Source organism: Rhinoraja longicauda, chromosome 11, assembly GCF_053455715.1.
Source record: "Rhinoraja longicauda isolate Sanriku21f chromosome 11, sRhiLon1.1, whole genome shotgun sequence".
NCBI classification, from domain to species: domain Eukaryota; kingdom Metazoa; phylum Chordata; class Chondrichthyes; order Rajiformes; family Arhynchobatidae; genus Rhinoraja; species Rhinoraja longicauda.
In genome coordinates, this window is record NC_135963.1 from 39419751 (window position 1) to 39438878 (window position 19128).

Below are 19128 nucleotides of genomic sequence, written 5' to 3' on the forward strand. Positions count from 1 at the left end.
CTGATAACAGCTGGAAGAAACTGTCCCTGAATCTGGAGGTGTGTATTTTCACACTTCTGCACCTTTTGCCTGATGGGAGAAGAGAAAAGAGGGAGTGACTGAGATGAGACTCGTCCTTGATTATGCTGGTGGCCTTGCCAAGGTAGCGTGAAATGCAAATGGAGACAATGGAAGGGAGGTTGGTTTGTGTCATCATCTGGGCTGTTCCCACAATTCTAATTTCTTACGATCTTGGATGGAGCTGTTCACAAACCATGCTGTGATGCACCCCGATAAAATGCTTTCTAAGGGGCATCTGTTGAAAAGCGAGAGTTTTTGGGGACATGCCAAACTTCCTAACCCTTTCAAGGAAGTGTGCTTTTGACCATTGCTTCAATGTGGGTGGTCCAGGACAAGTTGCTGGATTTACTCAAGATTTACTCCTAGGAATTTAAAGTTTTTTACTCCTTGGAACTTAAACTTTAATAGACCTCCAGTTTATTTTCTTATCCAGATAACACTGGCTTCATTTGAAAGCATATTAAGATGGTTTCGCTACTATTTATCAAAAATAAATAGCCACTGGTTTACAACTATGTTGGCCAAGGTTAACAATGGGCACAATCTGTACTGGATAGGATCTTTAAGTCTAGAATTGCTTGAATTGGATGCCTAATTAAAAAGGAGCTCAATTAAAACCTGATGTTTAATTTAGCTCAAAGATAGACACAAAACGCTGGAGTAGCTCAACAGGTCAGGCAGCACCCATAGAGAAAATGGATAGGTGACATTTTGGCTAGGGACTCTTCTGTCAGATGGCCCAACTTGCCCAAGCCGTCCAACATGCTCCTTTCTAATTTAATTTAGCTCTTTGGTTAGATTCATAACTACTGGATGTGGTTACATAGTTTAGGACTGTGTGACAACTATAGGAAACCGAAGAACAGCATGAAGCTACTTAGTGCCTTTTCTAAGCTTTCTTTTTATATAATCTTTCATACAATGCCTGTATTACTTCAGTGTTAAGCAATGGCATATATGTTACAATTCAATATTGCAATTGTGCCATTGTAATGTGTTCACGGTTCTTGTGTTCAACCTATGTGTGGCTCTTTGCAGCTTCACAAGTCTGTGGAAATGTGTTGATGACGAAGACAATGTGCAGTTCTCCCAGTTTTGGCTGCCAATTCTTCTATTACATCTAGCCCATCTGTGGATGTATCCATAGCTTTGAGAAGTAGATGCTAGAAGAAGCAGCATACATCAAGATCAGAGAGATGTTTCTTATTTTTGTGGCAGTTATCACATATTCTGGCCAGGGCCGTCTTTACAGCATTATGGGCCCCGGGCAAAGCAGTGTACTGGGGCCCCTACGACAACTACTCACAGGAATAAACACTACACTCCACCACCCCCCTTTCCCCAGCACCCCCATTTCCCCCACTCTCTCTTCCCCCCCACCACCAACCCCCACCCTTGCTGTCCCCCTCCCCAGTCCCACTCTGCCTCCTCCCACCCCCACTCTCCTCCTCCCACCCTCCCCGTCGCCCCCACCGTTACTCTCCCCCACCCCCCTTTCCCTACCAGCCCCCCCCCCCCCCGTCGTGCCGGCGAAAAGCACTTACCGAAAAGCACTTGGCGATGGACTTAGGGTGCTACATTGTTGCGAAAAGCACTTACAGATCGCTGTGAGAAGCACTTAGGGATGGAAAAGCAAAGCACTTAGGGAGCTAATTGTTGCGAAACAGATCGCTGTGAGAAGCACTTGGGGATGGAAAATGTTGCGGAAAAAACACTTAGGGACCGAAAATGTTGCGAAAAAAGCACTTATTGAACCTACATTTTTAAAGTAGTATTTATTTATTGCAAGTCACTTAACATACACAGATCAGCATGGGGCCCCTATGCTCGTGGGGCCCCGGGCAAGTGCCCATCATGCCCATGCGTTAAGACGGCCCTGATTCTGGCACTTGTGGATCTGAAGGAAATTGTTTTTTTTAAATTGCAGCAAAGAATGCACCATTGCCCCTCAATGTTTATCAGAGAGCATAGTCTCAGGATAAGGAATCAACTACCTAGAAAGGGGATGAAGAGAAATTTATTCAAATAGATCATTGTAAACATTTGGAATTTTTTACTCAATTGGGATGTACATTCTCTGTCATTGATTAGATTCAAGGCTGAGGTTGTGGGCATAATGAGTATCAGAGTATGCTGAGATAATAATATAATAATAATAATAATAATAATAATATGCCTTTATTGTCATTGTACGAACAGTACAACGAAATTAGAAGTGCTACATCTGAAACAGTGCGACAGTGCAAATCTTTCAAAAACAATCGCACAAACATAGGAACCAACACAACAAGTACCAATATCAATAAAAACCAATAAAAACTAATAAATAATAAATGAGTTTTGCACCTAAGATGCTGTATATATTTTTAAAAAGTGCAACGAAAGTGAGAGTTACATCAAGTCAAGTATTTCCATTCACAGTTCTTATGGCCCAGGGAAAGAAACTGTTTTTAAGTCGGTTTGTTCTGGTCCTTAAGCTCCTGTAGCGCCTCCCAGAGGGCAGGAGAGCAAACAGTTCTTATCCTGGGTGTGTGCTGCCTTAATTATATTTCTGGCCCTGTTTAGACAACGCGAGCTGGAGATGTCCTTCAGAGAAGGTAGTGGACAGCCGATAATTTTCTCTGCTGTCTTAATAACCTTCTGGAGGGCCTTCGGGTCTGCAGCTGATCAAGCAGGAAAGTGGGCTGAAGAAACAGGATCAATCATGACACTGACTGCCAAGCAAGATCAAGGGTGTTTTGGATAACTCAGCTTGGATTTCTGATATTCTTTTGTCCATTTCAATAATACAATATATCTCCATTGATGCTTTAAGTTACTTTACATTAAAATTGCACTTTTTTAATATTTCTCTGAATTATTTATTTTGCTGTTAAAGGGAACAATAGTTGCTTCTATGGAAAATGCTACTACTGCAGAGAATCAGAACCAGCCTGTGCAGATGGACATGTAATGGAAGGATCTGTCACACTATGGCTACCTGATATCTGGCCTTTGCAAAAACATAGACACCCATGGGGCAGGACCTACCGAGAGGGGAAACTAGCCAGGTAGGCCTTGTTAATTATTACTTCTGTTCATACATTTCATACATACTGGTCTTGTTAATACATATTGTCTTTATTTCTCATAATTAAATAATACAATATTTACGATACGATAGAACTTTATTTATCCCAGGAGGGAAATTGATCTGCCAACAGTCATAAAAACAGAAAATACATGAAACATGAAACTAAAGTGACGAATGGAAAGGATTGGGGATGTGCAAAGATTGGGGAGGTGTGAGGGGAGTCAGTCTCAGTCTACCACACGACAAAAAGGGGAGGAGTTGTAAGGTTGATAGCCACAGGGAGGAAGGATTTCCTGTGGCGTTCTGTCCTGCATCTTGGCGGAACCAGTCTGTTGCTGAAGGTACTCCTCAGATTGACCAGTGTGTGAGGGAGGGGGTGAGCTGTATTGTCCAGGATGCTCCGCAGTTTGAGGAGCATCCTCCCCTCCAAGACCACCTCCCAAGAATCCAACTCAGTCTCCAGGACGGAGCCAGCATTCCTGATGAGTTTGTTGATCCTATTGGCATCCGCAGCCTTCGCCCTGCAGCCCCAGCACATGGCAGCGAAGAAGATGGCACTGGCTACCACTGATTGGTAGAACATCTGCAGCATCTTATGGCAGATGTTGAAGGAGGATCGGAGCCTTCTCAAAAAGTACAGCCAGCTCTGTCCCTTCTTGTACAGGGCCTCAGCGCTCCTGGACCTGTCCAGGTAGACTCCAAGATATTTGTACTCCCCGGTAAACTGCACATCCACACCATTAATGGAGACAGGGGACAGGGGTGTTCCTCTCCTCCTAAAGTCGATCACTAACTCCTTGGTCTTGTTGGTGTTGAGCTGCAGGTAATTCAGCCCACACCACTCAATGAAGTTGTTGACAACACCTCTGTATTCAGGTTCCCTCCCCTCGCTGATGCAGCCCACAATTGCAGAGTCATCTAAAAACTTCTGCAGGTGGCAGGAGACCGAGCATATTCATATGCTATCTGCACAAGCATCCCAAAAACAGTCTGAAATGTACAATCCCAATGTAACTGACAATTAAAGAAATTGGCTACTCAGTAATTATTCTACCTTTCCTCCTCCATCCCCTTCCTTCACACCCCTATCCCACCTCCAATTTTAGTTGATCACTCCCCATAGACATTGCACTACAGGGTTACCGAACTCAGATTTATGTGAGCAGCTTTGCATGTACAGATGCTCCTCGACTTACAATGGTGTTACATTCCGATAAACCCATCGTAAATCAAAAATATAAGTCGAAAATGCATTTAATACACCTAACCTACCAAACATCATAGCCACCTAACCTACCGAACATCAAAGCCATCTAACCGACCGAACATCATAGCCACCTAACCTACCGAACATCATTGCCTAGCTTAACTTAAACGAGCTCGGAACACTTACCACATATCGCTAGCCCGGGAAAAGATCAAAATTCGAAGTACGGTTTCCACTGAATGTCTATCGCTTTTGCACCATCGTAATGTCAAAATATCGTTTGGGTGGGAAGGGACGAGCTGACCAGGGAGTTTCGGAAGGAACGGTCTCTGCGGAAAGCAGAAAGGGGTGGAGATGAGAAGATGTGGCCAGTAGTGGGATCCCGTTGGAGGTGGCGAAAATGTTGGAGGATTATATGCTGCATGCAACAGCTGATGGGGTGGAAGGTGAGGACAAGGGGGACTCTGTTCTTGTTATGAATGGGGGGAGGGAGAGCAAGAGGGCGGGATATCCTAAAAAAATATAGAATATAAGACCTATAAAACTGCAAGTCTTTGGAATGTGGGAGGAAACTGGAGCACCTGGAGAAAACCATTCCGGTCACAGGGAGAACGTGCAAACTGTGTAGAAAGAGCAACATTAGTTAGGATCGAAAATGGGTCTCTGGTGTTGTAAAGCAACAACTCTACTGTTCGCCATTAAAGTCATCCCATTACGCTCCTGTTAATTACAGTGTGATATTTTATGACAATTCTTCTTCTTATCATGTCCACACATGCTCGATATTGTGTTTCAACCAAAACTGAACACAACTCTTAGCAATATCATTGTTCTCTGCGTGGTCCTCAGCTTTGCTTTGGTGCTCCAATAGAGGACATCTCAATAGGTGCTCCATAGTTTGTGGTTCAGTACCACATATGCAGATGACGCCTTCAATGTTTATATAACCCCACTACTTGAGAGTGGCTTTATAATGACCATTACCAGCTCACACAGTCTGTTGAGGCATTTCCATTCAGCCCAGCTTGATTCGGCCCCAGGAGGAAGTTCTTCTTTGGCACTTATGGACATGGATGTCGTTGATGGGAGATTGGCTAGTCACTCTTCCCATAATGCCATTCTAGTACCTTCAGCTTCAGCATTTGGTTCAACTTCATTGAGGAAGCTTTTCCTGGACTTTAGCCGACTCTTTGTGGGTTCATGGCTGAATAGGGGATGTCGTACATCTGTGGTCTGGCGATGGCGTTCTCTACTGCTTGCTGCACAGCGACGAATCTCTGGTGGCGCTATACCAGATAGTATGTATAGGCTGTCAGTTAATGTTGGTCTAAGACATCCAGTGATAAGGCGGCAGGTTGTATTGATGGAATTATGGCAATTAAATTGCTATAAAACAATTAAGTTTTAAATGTGTTTGTGGAATAACTCTGGAGTGATGTTGCAGTACCAGTTAAATGCTTGTTTAAAAAAGAGCTCTGAGCTCTCCTTCAACTTGTACAATAAGTTCAAAATAATTTATGAATGTTATTTTGCTCAACTTAATTTCTCCATCCATCAAGAGTGAACTTAAAGCACTCACAATATCCATTTTACAAGCTGTTTTTACCTGATACACATCACCAAGACTCCCTGCGTTTACACCAATAGCATCTGCACCATCTACCTCATACAGTGTGCTGCGGAAAGCCTTGTTTATGTGTTTGCTACTGCAGATTGCCTTTTTTTATTTTGCTTTTCTGGCTAGATTCGTCTCTTCCATTCTTCCTAAATGTAGGTATCCAGAACTCTGCATCCATCTGCGTCCACCCTGCGTCCCTACTTGTATCCATCCTAGGGATGGTATTAGAGGGAAGAGATACTAGCACAGATAGAAGATTGGCTGAAGGCAGGTATAAAGGGGGCATTTTCTAGTTGGCTGTCAGTTACTAATGTTATTCCGCAGGGGTCAGTAGTAGCTACTTTTCACAATGTATGTTAATGATTTGGAAGATGGAATTGATGGCTTTGTGGCCAAGTTTGCGGATGATATGAAGATAGGTGGAGGTGGCATCCACCGCCACCCCTGGTCATCCTTTCCAGGACACCACCACTCTCCGTGTAAAAAAAAAAACTTAACCCGCATATCTCCATTAAACTTTTCCTCTCTCACCTTATTGCAATGTCCTCTAGTGTTAGACATAACCCCCCCGGGAAAAGGTTCTGTCTACTCTATGCGCCTCATAATATTATATACCTATCAAGTCTCCCCTTACCATTTGACGTTTCAAAGAAACCAATCCAAGTTTATCCAACATCTCCTTGTACCTGAAACCCTTTAATCCAGGCAGCATTCGGTTAATAGATAATAGACAATAGACAATAGGTGCAGGAGGAGGCCATTCGGCCCTTCGAGCCAGCACCGCCATTCAATGTGATCATGGCTGATCATTCTCAATCAGTACCCCGTTCCTGCCTTCTCCCCATACCCCCTGACTCTGCTATCCTTAAGAGCTCTATCCAGCTCTCTCTTGAATGCATTCAGAGAATTGGCCTCCACTGCCTTCTGAGGCAGAGAATTCCACAGATTCACAACTCTCTGACTGAAAATGTTTTTCCTCATCTCAGTTCTAAATGGCCTACCCCTTATTCTTAAACTGTGGCCCCTTGTTCTGGACTCCCCCAACATTGGGAACATTTTTCCTGCCTCTAACGTGTCCAACCCCTTAATAATCCTATACGTTTCGATAAGATCTCCTCTCATCCTTCTAAATTCCAGTGTATACAAGCCTAGTCGCTCCAGTCTTTCAACATATGATAGTCCCATTCCGGGAATTAACCTAGTAAACCTACGCTGCACTCCTCTACATCCTCTCCAAAGCCTCCACATCCTTCCTGTAATTAGGCGACCATAACTGCACGTAATACTCCAAATGCGGCCTAACCGGTTTTATATTGCTGTGTAATAATTTTTATTTGCCACATTGGTTCCACGTCATCTGAGCCAGATCACTTTTCATCACATTGAAGTTAGATCTACTTTAAATTTCTCCTCGGTCTTTTCCATTGTTATGCTGATTAATTGCACAACTCGTTACTCATGTTCCTCACATGCGGTGTAACTCATTCCTTAACAGAATTACCACTCCTTTGCTATTAGGCAAAAAGCAAGCCTTGCAACAATCAGTGAATGTCTGTGTTGTTATTCTGGGACTGTAGGTTGGTCCCCATATGCAGCTTACACCTTTCCACTGCCACTTTCTCTAAATCTTAGCTTTACCTCATTCCATTATTCAGTAATTGTACTTTAATTTTTAATGCACTATTTCAGATTATGGTACAATTTTGCATCTTTCTACTTTTTTGTACTCATAGGATTTATTATTGTATTTACCATTACTGTATGTATTCTGTTTACTCTGTGAGCTTCAAATGAACAAGGAATTTCATTGCAGCCTAGTGTATATGATAAACTAATCTGAATTTTTCTACAGGTGGGAATATGATGAAAGTTACTGTGATGCTGTAAAGAAGACCCCGCCATATGATTCCGGTCCTCGACTCCTGGATATTGTAGATACTGCTATTTTTGACTACTTGATTGGTAATGCAGACCGTCATCACTATGAAAGTTTTCAAGACGATGGTGGAGCAAGTATGTTAATTTTGTTGGACAATGCAAAAAGGTACTTGAAATTTCATTGTACAGTTCTCCTAATTGGTGCAATACCAGCAGCCCTCATATTTTGGCCATTTGAGTCACTAAAATGTGCCCATATTGAATTCACAAACAACTACCCAAATATTTTTAGTAGAGAATAAAATTCAATCTCACAGAATTTGTGTGGGAGCAGAAAGTAAAATAAATCAGCTAAAATTTATAGCTTTACATTCTCGTTTTGTCACACGTGCAGATGACTAAAGGGCCTGTCCCACCTAGGTGATTTTTAGGCGACTGTCATAGTCGTAACAGGTCGCCAAAAAATCGGCGACTGGACCCCCCCTACGACAATGTCTAGTTGACGGCAAGCTACCGACAACCGGCGACCCAGTCGTCGCGAGTAGGACGTCCACCTATGACCGCACCTACGACAACCCACGACCACACAGGCGACAACCTACGTCCACCCGCGACAACCTACGACCCTGTTGGCAACAACTGAAGACAATTCATGTAATTTTGGTGTCCGGTTTTGACGCCGGTACCTTTCGTGGTACCTGTCGCCGGTTGTCGTAGGTTGACGTAGGTAGTCACCAATGGAATTCACCGAAGTCAGCACCAGCGACAACCTACGTCACCTGGCGACCATCTACGACAGCACCTACGTCAGGAGACATCAAGCTATGCTCATTGGCATCAAACCCGCTGTCGCCAAAAGAATTTCAACATTCTGACAATCCAGCGACGACCAGAAATACACTACGACGCTTTGGAGACTACTCACGACCATACAGGCGACACCCTGGCGACCATGTGGTGACAGCCTAGTCGCCTTTAGTCGCCTAAAATTGCCTAAGTGGGACAGGGGTTTTAGCTTTACTTTACAAAATATCACAGTGCAATCCATTTTCTAGAGACACAACCCTTACCCCCTCCTTGTAATATGGGGATCGGCTTTTGTGCTTACTTGTCCACGCAGTGTTAGTCTTGAGGAAGGAGAATAAATAAAAATGACAGAACGAATTATTTGAATAAATTAACACTAATTACTTCCACTGCATATTTACATGTTCTTTACATGCAAACAGACTTTATGTATTTAAATTAAGCAAGGATGTGATGTTAAAAGATGAAAAGTTGCCATACCTGTTTCTTTTGTTGTTTCTTATTTTACTGTTTTTATGGAGTTGATGCCTAAATGAAAGGATTTATCAAGGATACAGGTGAGGGGAGGGGGGGGTGTTTGTTTGGCAGATGGGTGGACAAAGGCTAGAGATGAAAAGGAGATTAAAGGTGTCAGAAAGGAAAGAAGTGGAGTGAAATGTTAAGCCAGAGGGAGAGATATAGGGGGGGGGTATGGGGTCTGGAAAGAGAGGAGGAAGAGGTTGTTACTTTACACTGGAGAATTCATTATTCATACCGTTGGGTTGTAAGCTACCCAAACAGAATATGAGATGCTGTTCCTCCAGTTTGCGTGTGGTTTCGTTCCAGCAACGGAAGAGGCCCCGGCCAAAAAGGTCAGAATGGGAATGGGAAGGGAAATTAAATTGGTTAGCAACTGGGAGCTCCCAACAAGCTTTAGCAGACAAAGTACATGTATTCAGCAAAACAGCCGCAGAGCCACACATGGTACAGCCAGTGTAAAGGAGGCCACATTGGGAGCACCAAATGGAGTAGATGAGATTAGAAGAGGCGCATGTGAACCTCTATCTCACCTGGCAGTTTCAGGTCAAACATTGTTGAAAGAGTTTTACAAACTGTCATTCCATCAACTTGGCTTCTAATCAACAACAAACCTAACATTATCTTGTAAGTGGTTTGAATTCACCTAGTTTTAGAAAATGTTAATCCTTTTTAGGCCCGATATCTCCCATTGTTTCATTATTGTAGCACTCAGGTTTACGTTATGATCCATGACATTTCTGGTCAAAACCCTCATCAGGACTGAAAATATAGAAGGGAAATTGCTGTTATAAAGATGTGAGTTGGGGGAGGGGGGGGGGAGGAGACAAGTGACAGGTGGATCCAAGTGAAGATAGATTGATGGGCAGATGGAGATGGTGGAGGGGAAAGGATGGAGTTGGAAGACTGGCTAATGGATGATATGTAGAAACAGATGAGAAAACAAAAAGGCAGGTATGGGTAGAATTAGAGACAGTGGTTGAAAAGTGACAAACTGACAGGTGGTTGCAGATGAGGAAGCTGATAAGTAAGGAAGATGCTAATTGAAACAAGGTAAGGAAGGGGAGATAGGCACATGGAACCAATTATGGAAGATGATAATGCAGGGTCACTCCCCAAAACATTCACCATTCCTCTGCTGCCACAAATGCTGCTTGACTTGCATCAGCAGTTTGTGCCATTATAAGGTGCCATTATAAATCAAATACCAAATTGGAGCCAGTGTCTACACAAAACCATGAATGCTTTATGATAGCTGTCATGTCATATGATGTTGCTTGATCATTGATCATGCAAATCCAGCTAAAGGGCAGGATCTTGAGCCTGAATTGCGAATTATAAATACGATCGCTGGTACTTGCATTTTTTTCCAGGTGAAGGTTGGCCAAATTGTAAAGAATGACAAGCAGTCCAACTGCCAACTTTCCTCTTACAGTCAAATAGGATGCAGAACACCGAGGGACTATCATTTAGCCTATGCATGATAGGATGCCTTCCACCGAGAATTATTGGCTTACCTAGAGTCACAAATAAAAGACTAACTGAGTAAGACCCTGAGTGGTACCACACGGGAGGTTGGTGAGCAAAATTAGAGGACATGGTATTGGGGGTAGGGTATTGACATGGATAGAGAATTGGTTGGCAGACAGGAAGCAAAGAGTAGGAACAAACGGGTCCTTTTCAGAATGGCAGGCAGTGGAGAGTGGAGTGCCACAAGGCTTGGTGCTGGGGCTGCAATTATTTACAATATATATTAATAATTTGGATGATGGAATTAGAAGTAACACTAGCAAGTTTGCGGATGACACAAAGCTGGGTAGCAGTGTGAACTGCGAAGGTTATCCACTTTGGCGGCAAAAATAAGGAGGCAGATTATTATCTCAATGGTGTTGGATTAGGTAAAGGGGAAGTGCAAAGAGACATTGGTGTCCTTGTACACCAGGCACTGAAAGTAAGCATGCAGGTACAGCAGGCAGTGACGAAAGCTAATGGCATGTTGGCCTTCATAACGAGAGGTTTTGAGTACAGGAGCAAAGAAGTCCTTCTGCAGTTGTATAGGGCCCTGGTGAGACCACATCTGGAGTATTGTGTGCAGTTTTGGTCTCCTAATTTGAGGAAGGACGTCCTTGCTATTGAGGCAGTGCGGCGTAGGTTCACGAGGTTAATCCCTGGGATGGAGGGACTGTCATAGGAGGAAAGATTGGAAAGACTAGGCTTGTATTTACTGAAGGATGAGAGGGGATCTTATAGAGACGTATAAAATTATAAAAGGACTACACAAGCTAGATGCAGGAAAAATGTTCCCAATGTTGGGGGAGTCCAGAACCAGGGGACACAGTCTAAGAATAAAGGGGAGGCCATTTAAAACTGAGGTGAGAAGAAACTTTTTCACCCAGAGTTGTGAATTTGTGGAATTCTCTGCCACAGAAGAAAGTGGAGGCCAATTCACTGGATGAATTTAAAAGAGAGTTAGATAGAGCTCTAGGGGCTAGTGGAATCAAGGGATATGGGGAGAAGGTAGGCACAGGTTACTGATTGTAAATGATCAGCCATGATCACAATGAATGGCGGTGCTAGCTCAAAGGGCCAAATGGCCTCATCCTGCATCAATTTTCTATGTTTCTAAGAAAGCAGGACTAGATTGCAGTCTAGGACTCAGCAGATCAGGATGCAAGGTTGTCTGGGTTAGGAGAGGAGGTCATTTGAAGAGGGGAATCTTATTTTCAGGGGAATGGGTTTGGAAGGAAGGAATGTGGTACTCTGCTTTTGTGCTCGGGTATTGCCTGATGAGCCTCATGAGAAAATTACTCGGTGAACCCCACATTTTAAAATTTGCTAATCAACTGGGAACTCAAACTTGATCAAGTTGAACCTGTGACTAATAAGTAATGGGCTCAATTATCTGATTGGACTTTATTCTTACAACTTACTCTGGATTTGCAGCTGCAACAAGCTCTGCTCTCCAATCTTTACCAAGTCTGCTGAATTCCTAACTGAGACTAAGCCCCTGGTGAACTCTGTGCATCAAAGTGTTGCAAGTGACTGGGCCTTGTGTGCAATAATGAAATTTAATATTTAATCCTCTTGGGCGATTGACGGAACACCTTGGTGATTAATCTTAAATGTGTACTTATGACTGAAAGATTACTTTTATAATATGCCCTTCCTGTTTGGTGATTGACATAGCAACTTGGGTTTTGTTTCTCAGCTGAGGTGTGGTGGGTTATGTGGCTCTTTGTCATCCCCTCAAAAGTGACACATCTAAGAGTCATTACCAAGGGTTTACATTAAGGTAGTTTCTGCCAAGGTAGTCCTGAGAGGACTAACTGATAAAACTCACCACTGCATGTAATGGCAAGTCACGTTCACCAGAGGCCAAGCCTCAGTCGGGAGTTCAGCAGCTTACTAAAATTGAGAAGCAAAGCATGTTGCAGCTGTAAATCTAGGATAAACTGTTGGGGGAATCAAATCAGATGATTGGGCCCTCATGTTTTCTTCAGTTGTGCAAGTTGATCAAGTTTGAGCTTCCAGTAATTTTCGCATGAGGTTTATGGGATGGCATTTACAGAAAATGGAAATAGCACACAAGAATATTTATCTGTGACTGATTTTAAATCTGCAACGGAAACTTGTATACATATAGAGTTTAACAGTGCAAAAATTGTGTTTTGTAATTAACTCAGAACGTTAATTCCTTTGATCAGCATTAATATTGGGAATAAACGAGGTAAATAATATTTTCCCAACACGATTTTAAAGTTATCTTTGTTTCTGTTTTCAGCTTTGGGAATCCAAGTTTAGATGAAAGAAGCATTTTAGCATCTGTTTACCAATGTTGCATGTAAGTACTATGCATTACTAAAGGTTGCTGTGAAGTATTGCACTACTGATCTATGAATTATTGTGTAGCTTTAACATTCTTATTGCAGATGTCCGTTGTGACATTAAAGTAGAAGTCTTCTTGAAATGTGAAAATTATTTTGCATTGGTGCTATTCTTCCTTTGAATGAGCATCTGTCAAAACATAATACCGTCTCAACCCGGAATGTCACCCATTCCTTCTATCCAGAGGTGCTGCCTGTCCCACTGAGTTACTCCAGCATTTTGTGTCTACGGTGTAAACCAGCATCTGCAGTTCCTTCCTACACAATACTGTCTCGATGCTTCTGCAATTAACTCAATATCAAAACCTTTTCAGAAGTTCTAGTGCTGTATATTGCACAGTCGTAGCATGTGGGTTTGTCACTTCATTCTTTCAGACAATTGTTCTGATACCAACTAATGTGTAGAGGGACACTGGAATTCCAGTTCATTGTTCACCATTTATAAATAATGTTCTAGAGGCTGAAATAGGTTGTCTTTCCCTGTGGTTGGAAATAGAATGACCCTGCAACGGCTGTTTTTAAGTGGTTTTATCAATTATAAATTAATTACTTGCTTTATGTTATAAATGAATATGTTTGTAGGCTGATTTTTGAAAAATCATATTGAAGATCTGTTGCTATTTTAATAAATAGGCCAATAGCATACTATTAATTGTATCCTATCAAATACGATATTTATCACTACACCTTATGCCACATCCAGTACCGATTGTTTACATGCTGACTCAACTGCAAGGATATACATTTTCAAGGATCAGAAAATGGAGCTGTTGAAATGTTGCAATCCTATCAGTGTACAACATATTCCTACAACAGTAAATATTGGTTGTCCAGGATATTGAATAGTCAAGATCACACCCAAAACAAGCTAGAATGTGTGAACGGGAATCATAAATCAATGCGTTACTTGGCGTGAGATGGACAGATCATGAGAATCCCGTGGATGATTTCTGAAAGTACTGGTTTACTAATCTCTGCCAGTGTGGCAGAACAGAAACTAATTTTGGCCACAGTCACAGGATCAAATGGAAAATAAATTCAGCTACCTTTAGAATTTTGTGGCAACTTCATGACTTCATGACTTCTGCCAGTACATTCACATAAATGTTTACCCAATGCTGAGGTATACATAGCTGTTTGGTGAGTTCGTTAAGATACTGAATACAAATAAAAACAGGAAAGGCTGGAAAAACTCAACAGGTTAGGTAGCATCTATGGAAAGAGAAACAGTTAATGTTTCAGTTCGAAGACCCTTCAGCAGGTGAGAAAGTGAAACATGTTGGCCCAGCTGGAAGAATTCATGGAAACCTGAATGAAAATGTAAATTCCAAGTAGTAAATCCCAAACCTTTATGTATAAAGGGAAAATACATAGATTTTTTTTGTTCATTGAATTTGAATGTAAAAATAAAGATTAAATTCATTGATAATGTGGTTTGAAAGATGAAATTGATCTCTGAGATGCCCAGCAATTCTCATACATTGAAACACAGCAGTTTTCATATGAATGTGAGGAATGCAGATGAAATACATTTTGTGTAAAAAAAAAAGAAAACTATATTTTTGAAATTGAGTGGCAAAATGTGGTGGGGTACAGATTGTCCTGGGCTGAAACTTTGACATTAGTTTAGTTGTTTAAATTATTTCCGTAGTCCAAATTATAATGTGAAAGTGTCTTGCTTTTTATTTGATATGCACATTTTGTGATTTGAATTAAAAATCTACGAGATAGCACTGGATTTTCTAGTCTTGCCAATATTCTGACTCCAAGTAGAAGTTAAAATTATTTGTACAGTCAGATTATAATAATATAATAATGATAATAAACATTTATTTTATATAGCGCTTTTCCAAATGCTCAAAGACGCTTTACAAAAACAGTCAAGACATAAAAACAAACAAACGAACTGTCCTGACGGAGAAGCGGCGAACAAATAGCGCCAGCGTCCTCTCACGTCAGGGTCCGGCAGTAGACAATAAAGAACACAAGACACACAATTACAATTTTTAACACAAACAGCCATCACAGTGATTGCTCCAGGCACACCCTCACTGTGATGGAAGGCAAAGAAAAGTCTCATCTCCTCCTCATTCTTCTCCCGTGGTGCCACGAGGCGATCGAGGCTCCCGACTTTTGAAGCCCCCACCGGGCGATGGAAAGTCCCAGGGCCGAGCCGAGCAGGCCGATGAAAGTCCTGAGCCCCCACCGGGCGATGGAAAGTGCCGCGGCCAGGCCACGCAGCTCAAAGAATGTCTCACATATTTGTACTCAAAACAAATGGACAAAATTTTACTGGGCTGAGCCCACTACCTTGAACCATTGCTTGCAACCTCCCCCACCCAACTCTTAACATAACCAGTTGTGAGAGATACCTAGTACCATGTTGCAACCTGTAACAGTCCAAACAGCAGCAGGGGCGTACAGTTAAATAGCAGTAGACGACCCGTGGACCCGTTGGGTTCCCGTTATTACTAAAGGTCCTTTAGTAACTTGTCAGTTTCTTTGTTGAACTAAATTAAGGCACATGTTGTAATCAAAAGCGCTTGAACAATTGGTTGGGCAGAAAGCAGCCAAAACGGTACGCGATAGCGCAACAATTTGAACAAAACATGACCCATGGACCCGTTGGGTTCCCATTGTGGCAGCCCCGGGGCCGGGGGCGGGCGATGGGGTAGAGGAAAGGGGAGAGGGAGCCATTCATGACGGCGGCCAGCAGCAGGAGAGCGGCTGCAAAGCGCTGCCCCATGTTCGTCCTGCCGGCGGCCATCTTCTTTGACCTCTCTGTCGCCGCGCTGCACCACGGGAGGAAGGTCAGGCGTGGGGCACGCCGGGACGGGCGCTGGTCCGCCCGGCGCTGCTGCGCAGGCAGGCCGCCGCTGTGCCCGACATCGCTCCCCCAACTGAGCATATGCAGATACCGGGCCCGGCAACCCTCCCCCACCTACGCAGGCGCAGATGCCGGGCCCGGCAAGTGGGAGCGCACTGCACAGGTGCAACTGCCACGTTGAAATTTGGACGTTAAAGTTTATTAAAGTTTATAAAGTGAATTACTTTTAAAATATAACAAAACTTGATACTGCACAACGCAGGCGAATGGTGAGTAAGGTGCCCCTAAAATTGTTTCGCTATCGTGTACCGTTTTGACTGTATTTCGGGAACATATATATATATATATATATATATATATAAAACATACAAGATGAGACTTTTAGTAATATAATAATAATAATATAGATAGATAGTGCAGGAATCAAAGGATGACCTGCACATAAATGTTAGGAATATCACCAGGGTACAGTTGTGACAAGATGGCTTTGACTTTGTGAATCTGTCAGTCACTGCTTGAGACCCGTGCAATTAACAACCCATGCAACAACATCCCAGAAAGGCTCACGTGAGGCAAATTATGTTGGAAACAGGTGGCATCATCTCTGTGGGGTGAGAAACAGAGAGACTTGAATAGTGGTTTTAAATAAATCCTCTCTGTGCCTTTATAGGACAACTGTTAATGTCTTCAACTACATTTCGGGATAAATATCCTGTATCACAGCCAAATGAATTGCCTTCTTTCCCAGAGCTGTAGGAAATAACGAATGCATCTGAATATGTGGGGAGCTTTAGTAAATGACAAGAGCAACATTGATAGAGGTTTGAATTATGAACCATTTAATTTATGAAATTCTATGGTATGCCCATTTTTAAAAGAAGATATCTAAATAACAGAGAACACAGAGTTACTGAAATGCATTTTGCAAGACGCATGGCAATAATCAGATATGATTTGTATCAGAAATTCCCCCACACACAGTTGATATATCAACTAACGTAATCAAGTTGTGGACTATCCAGTGTGGCAGATTCACCTCCCAATGCTACTGTAAGTGTAGACCTAAAAACAAGCAATTCTCAAATCCAAGGAAGCAGTGTATTTCTTAAAGTTGGAAGTGAAGATTGCAAAATGAAATTTTAAGTTTGAAATTTTAAATTTAACATCGAGTGCAAAATACTTATTTAAATTCTGATTTTAGAAACACCAAAATGGATGTGAAACATTATTTTTCCAATTACATTTGCAAGTAGGTGCATCTTTCACTCTGTTTAAATTCTTATTTTTAGTTTTTGTGCTCAACTGTGATTGTTGGGTAATTTTTGTAAACTGTTTTCACTGATTTGTTTTGACCTATATTAACGTGTGATTGTCTTTCTTTCTTACAGCATTAGAATATCCACCTGGAACAGGCTAAATTACCTAAAGAATGGAGTTCTCAGTACAACAATGCGAACTGCCATGTCTCATGATCCTATTAGCCCTGTTTTGACCGATGCACATTTGGAAGCCATGGATCGGCGGCTGATGAGTGTCATGGCAACTATCAAACAGTGCATTGAACAATTTGGTACAGACACAGTGCTGGTGGAAGACAGAATGCAATTATCTCACTTAAAATAAGGTGCTCGTAATGAAAACGGAGCACCGCTAATTTCCCTGCATATGTCAAAGAAGCATAAACAATGTGAATTTGCACATTAAGGTGTACAAACCCAAGGAAATTTAAGAAAATCATTTGATTCTCTTTAGGGTTATAAATTATTTGGTAAAGTAGGTTTAACCTGGGATAGGTACTGGAAAATCTATTGGCTGGACTGATTTCTACTGACCCTGGAAGCACTGCCTAATAGATAAGTCTAAAAGGAAGCAATAAAACGCTTTCTGAAGTAATGCTTTAACTTGATCTTAAATGCAAATATAAGCATGTCTTTGTGGTTTTATCTTATGTCAAATAATGCAGACCTGTTTTAAGTGTCTTAAAGTTGATAAATCTATGCTTAATCTGACATAATTAATACCTACAGGGAGTGAAAGGTTATTTAAATCCTTGATCTTGCACTGCCAATAGCGAAATCCAGATTATTGTCCAACTAGATAAGTTTTTACTTAGAAGCCTACCTGGGTTATATTTAATATATGTCATGGACACATTATAAACCCCACACATTTAGGTATTGTCTCACCTTATCTGTTTTAGAAACTAAGATGTTTCTAAATTTGGTCATATGATACAGTACCGCAATTGCTAAAAAAAACAAGTAAGATGTACAAGAGACAGAATCTGAGAGTGTGCATTTTCTTTCCCAAACTACAGAAAATATTTTCTTACTTTAACTTCAGAGTATTTAAAACTTTATGGGGATTATTTTTTTTCTTGTAAAAGTAGTGCTCAGTCAATCTTGTCCTATTTAAAGTGTAATGGCAAACTTTACACCATAATTTTTTCACATTAGCACTCTGGTGCACTGTGATAATTCAGATTTACCTGATCTTGCAGATAGATTTGATGAGGGAGGGATTTAAACTGAGAACTATGCAATATATAAGCATGGGACCAATTGAACAATTTCTGTCTACAATTCAGACTGCTCTTTTAGGAAGAGGTTGGATTAAAAAGTTGTGAATTTATATACTTGTTGTTTTGACTGATTCTTTTTTTTTTTAAAGATATCGGGACCCAGGTTAAATATAACAAAAGAAGTATGTTCAATTGTCAGTTCAAAACTACTTTGGGATTTTGTATACTGTGACAAGTTTCAACTGTTGGTTTAATATGTGCATATTTGTGGTGTTAAGCGTACATGTGAAATACCCAAAACCTAATAGTAAACTTTCAAAGTCAATTGCAATTCCCTTTCCCTCAACTTAAGATGCACCACCTTTGATTAGATGTTTACAATAATACTGCAAATGAGGAAGGTATGTACTGCTTAAATCAATGGTACAAATTTCACAATTATGTAACTTTTGAAGTATAGTAGGAAAATAATGTAAAAATAATTATTCAGATAATTTATTTGTTGGAAGTAGCCATGAGCTTTTTTTAACTGGGCTTTACAATAATGCAACTGATATAAATGGTAGATTGTTCCTTATTTTAGCGGAGAGAATGGGTGCATCTCTGGTTTAAATTCTATGATAACCCACTTTTGGAAAATGTCTGATCAATTTCAGTGCAAATAAACAGTTTAAAATATCTGTAGGATAAAGCCCTTCTATTTTAATATATAAAAATAAAGCACAGCTTCAATAAAT

General features: G+C 41.4%; 1 protein-coding gene across 7 annotated transcripts in view; it reads left to right on the forward strand.

The window, feature by feature from the left end:
- The window catches only part of fam20b (FAM20B glycosaminoglycan xylosylkinase), an 89628-nt gene extending 70500 nt beyond the window's left edge, over window positions 1-19128 (forward strand). For all 7 annotated transcript variants that reach the window (XM_078407424.1, XM_078407425.1, XM_078407426.1 and 4 more), the window contains exons 5-8: window positions 2939-3110; window positions 7811-8002; window positions 12941-13000; window positions 17259-19128. In XM_078407424.1, coding sequence (XP_078263550.1) covers window positions 2939-3110; window positions 7811-8002; window positions 12941-13000; window positions 17259-17493 — 659 coding nt within the window. In that variant the 3' untranslated portion in view covers window positions 17494-19128. The remainder of the gene's footprint in view (window positions 1-2938; window positions 3111-7810; window positions 8003-12940; window positions 13001-17258) is intronic.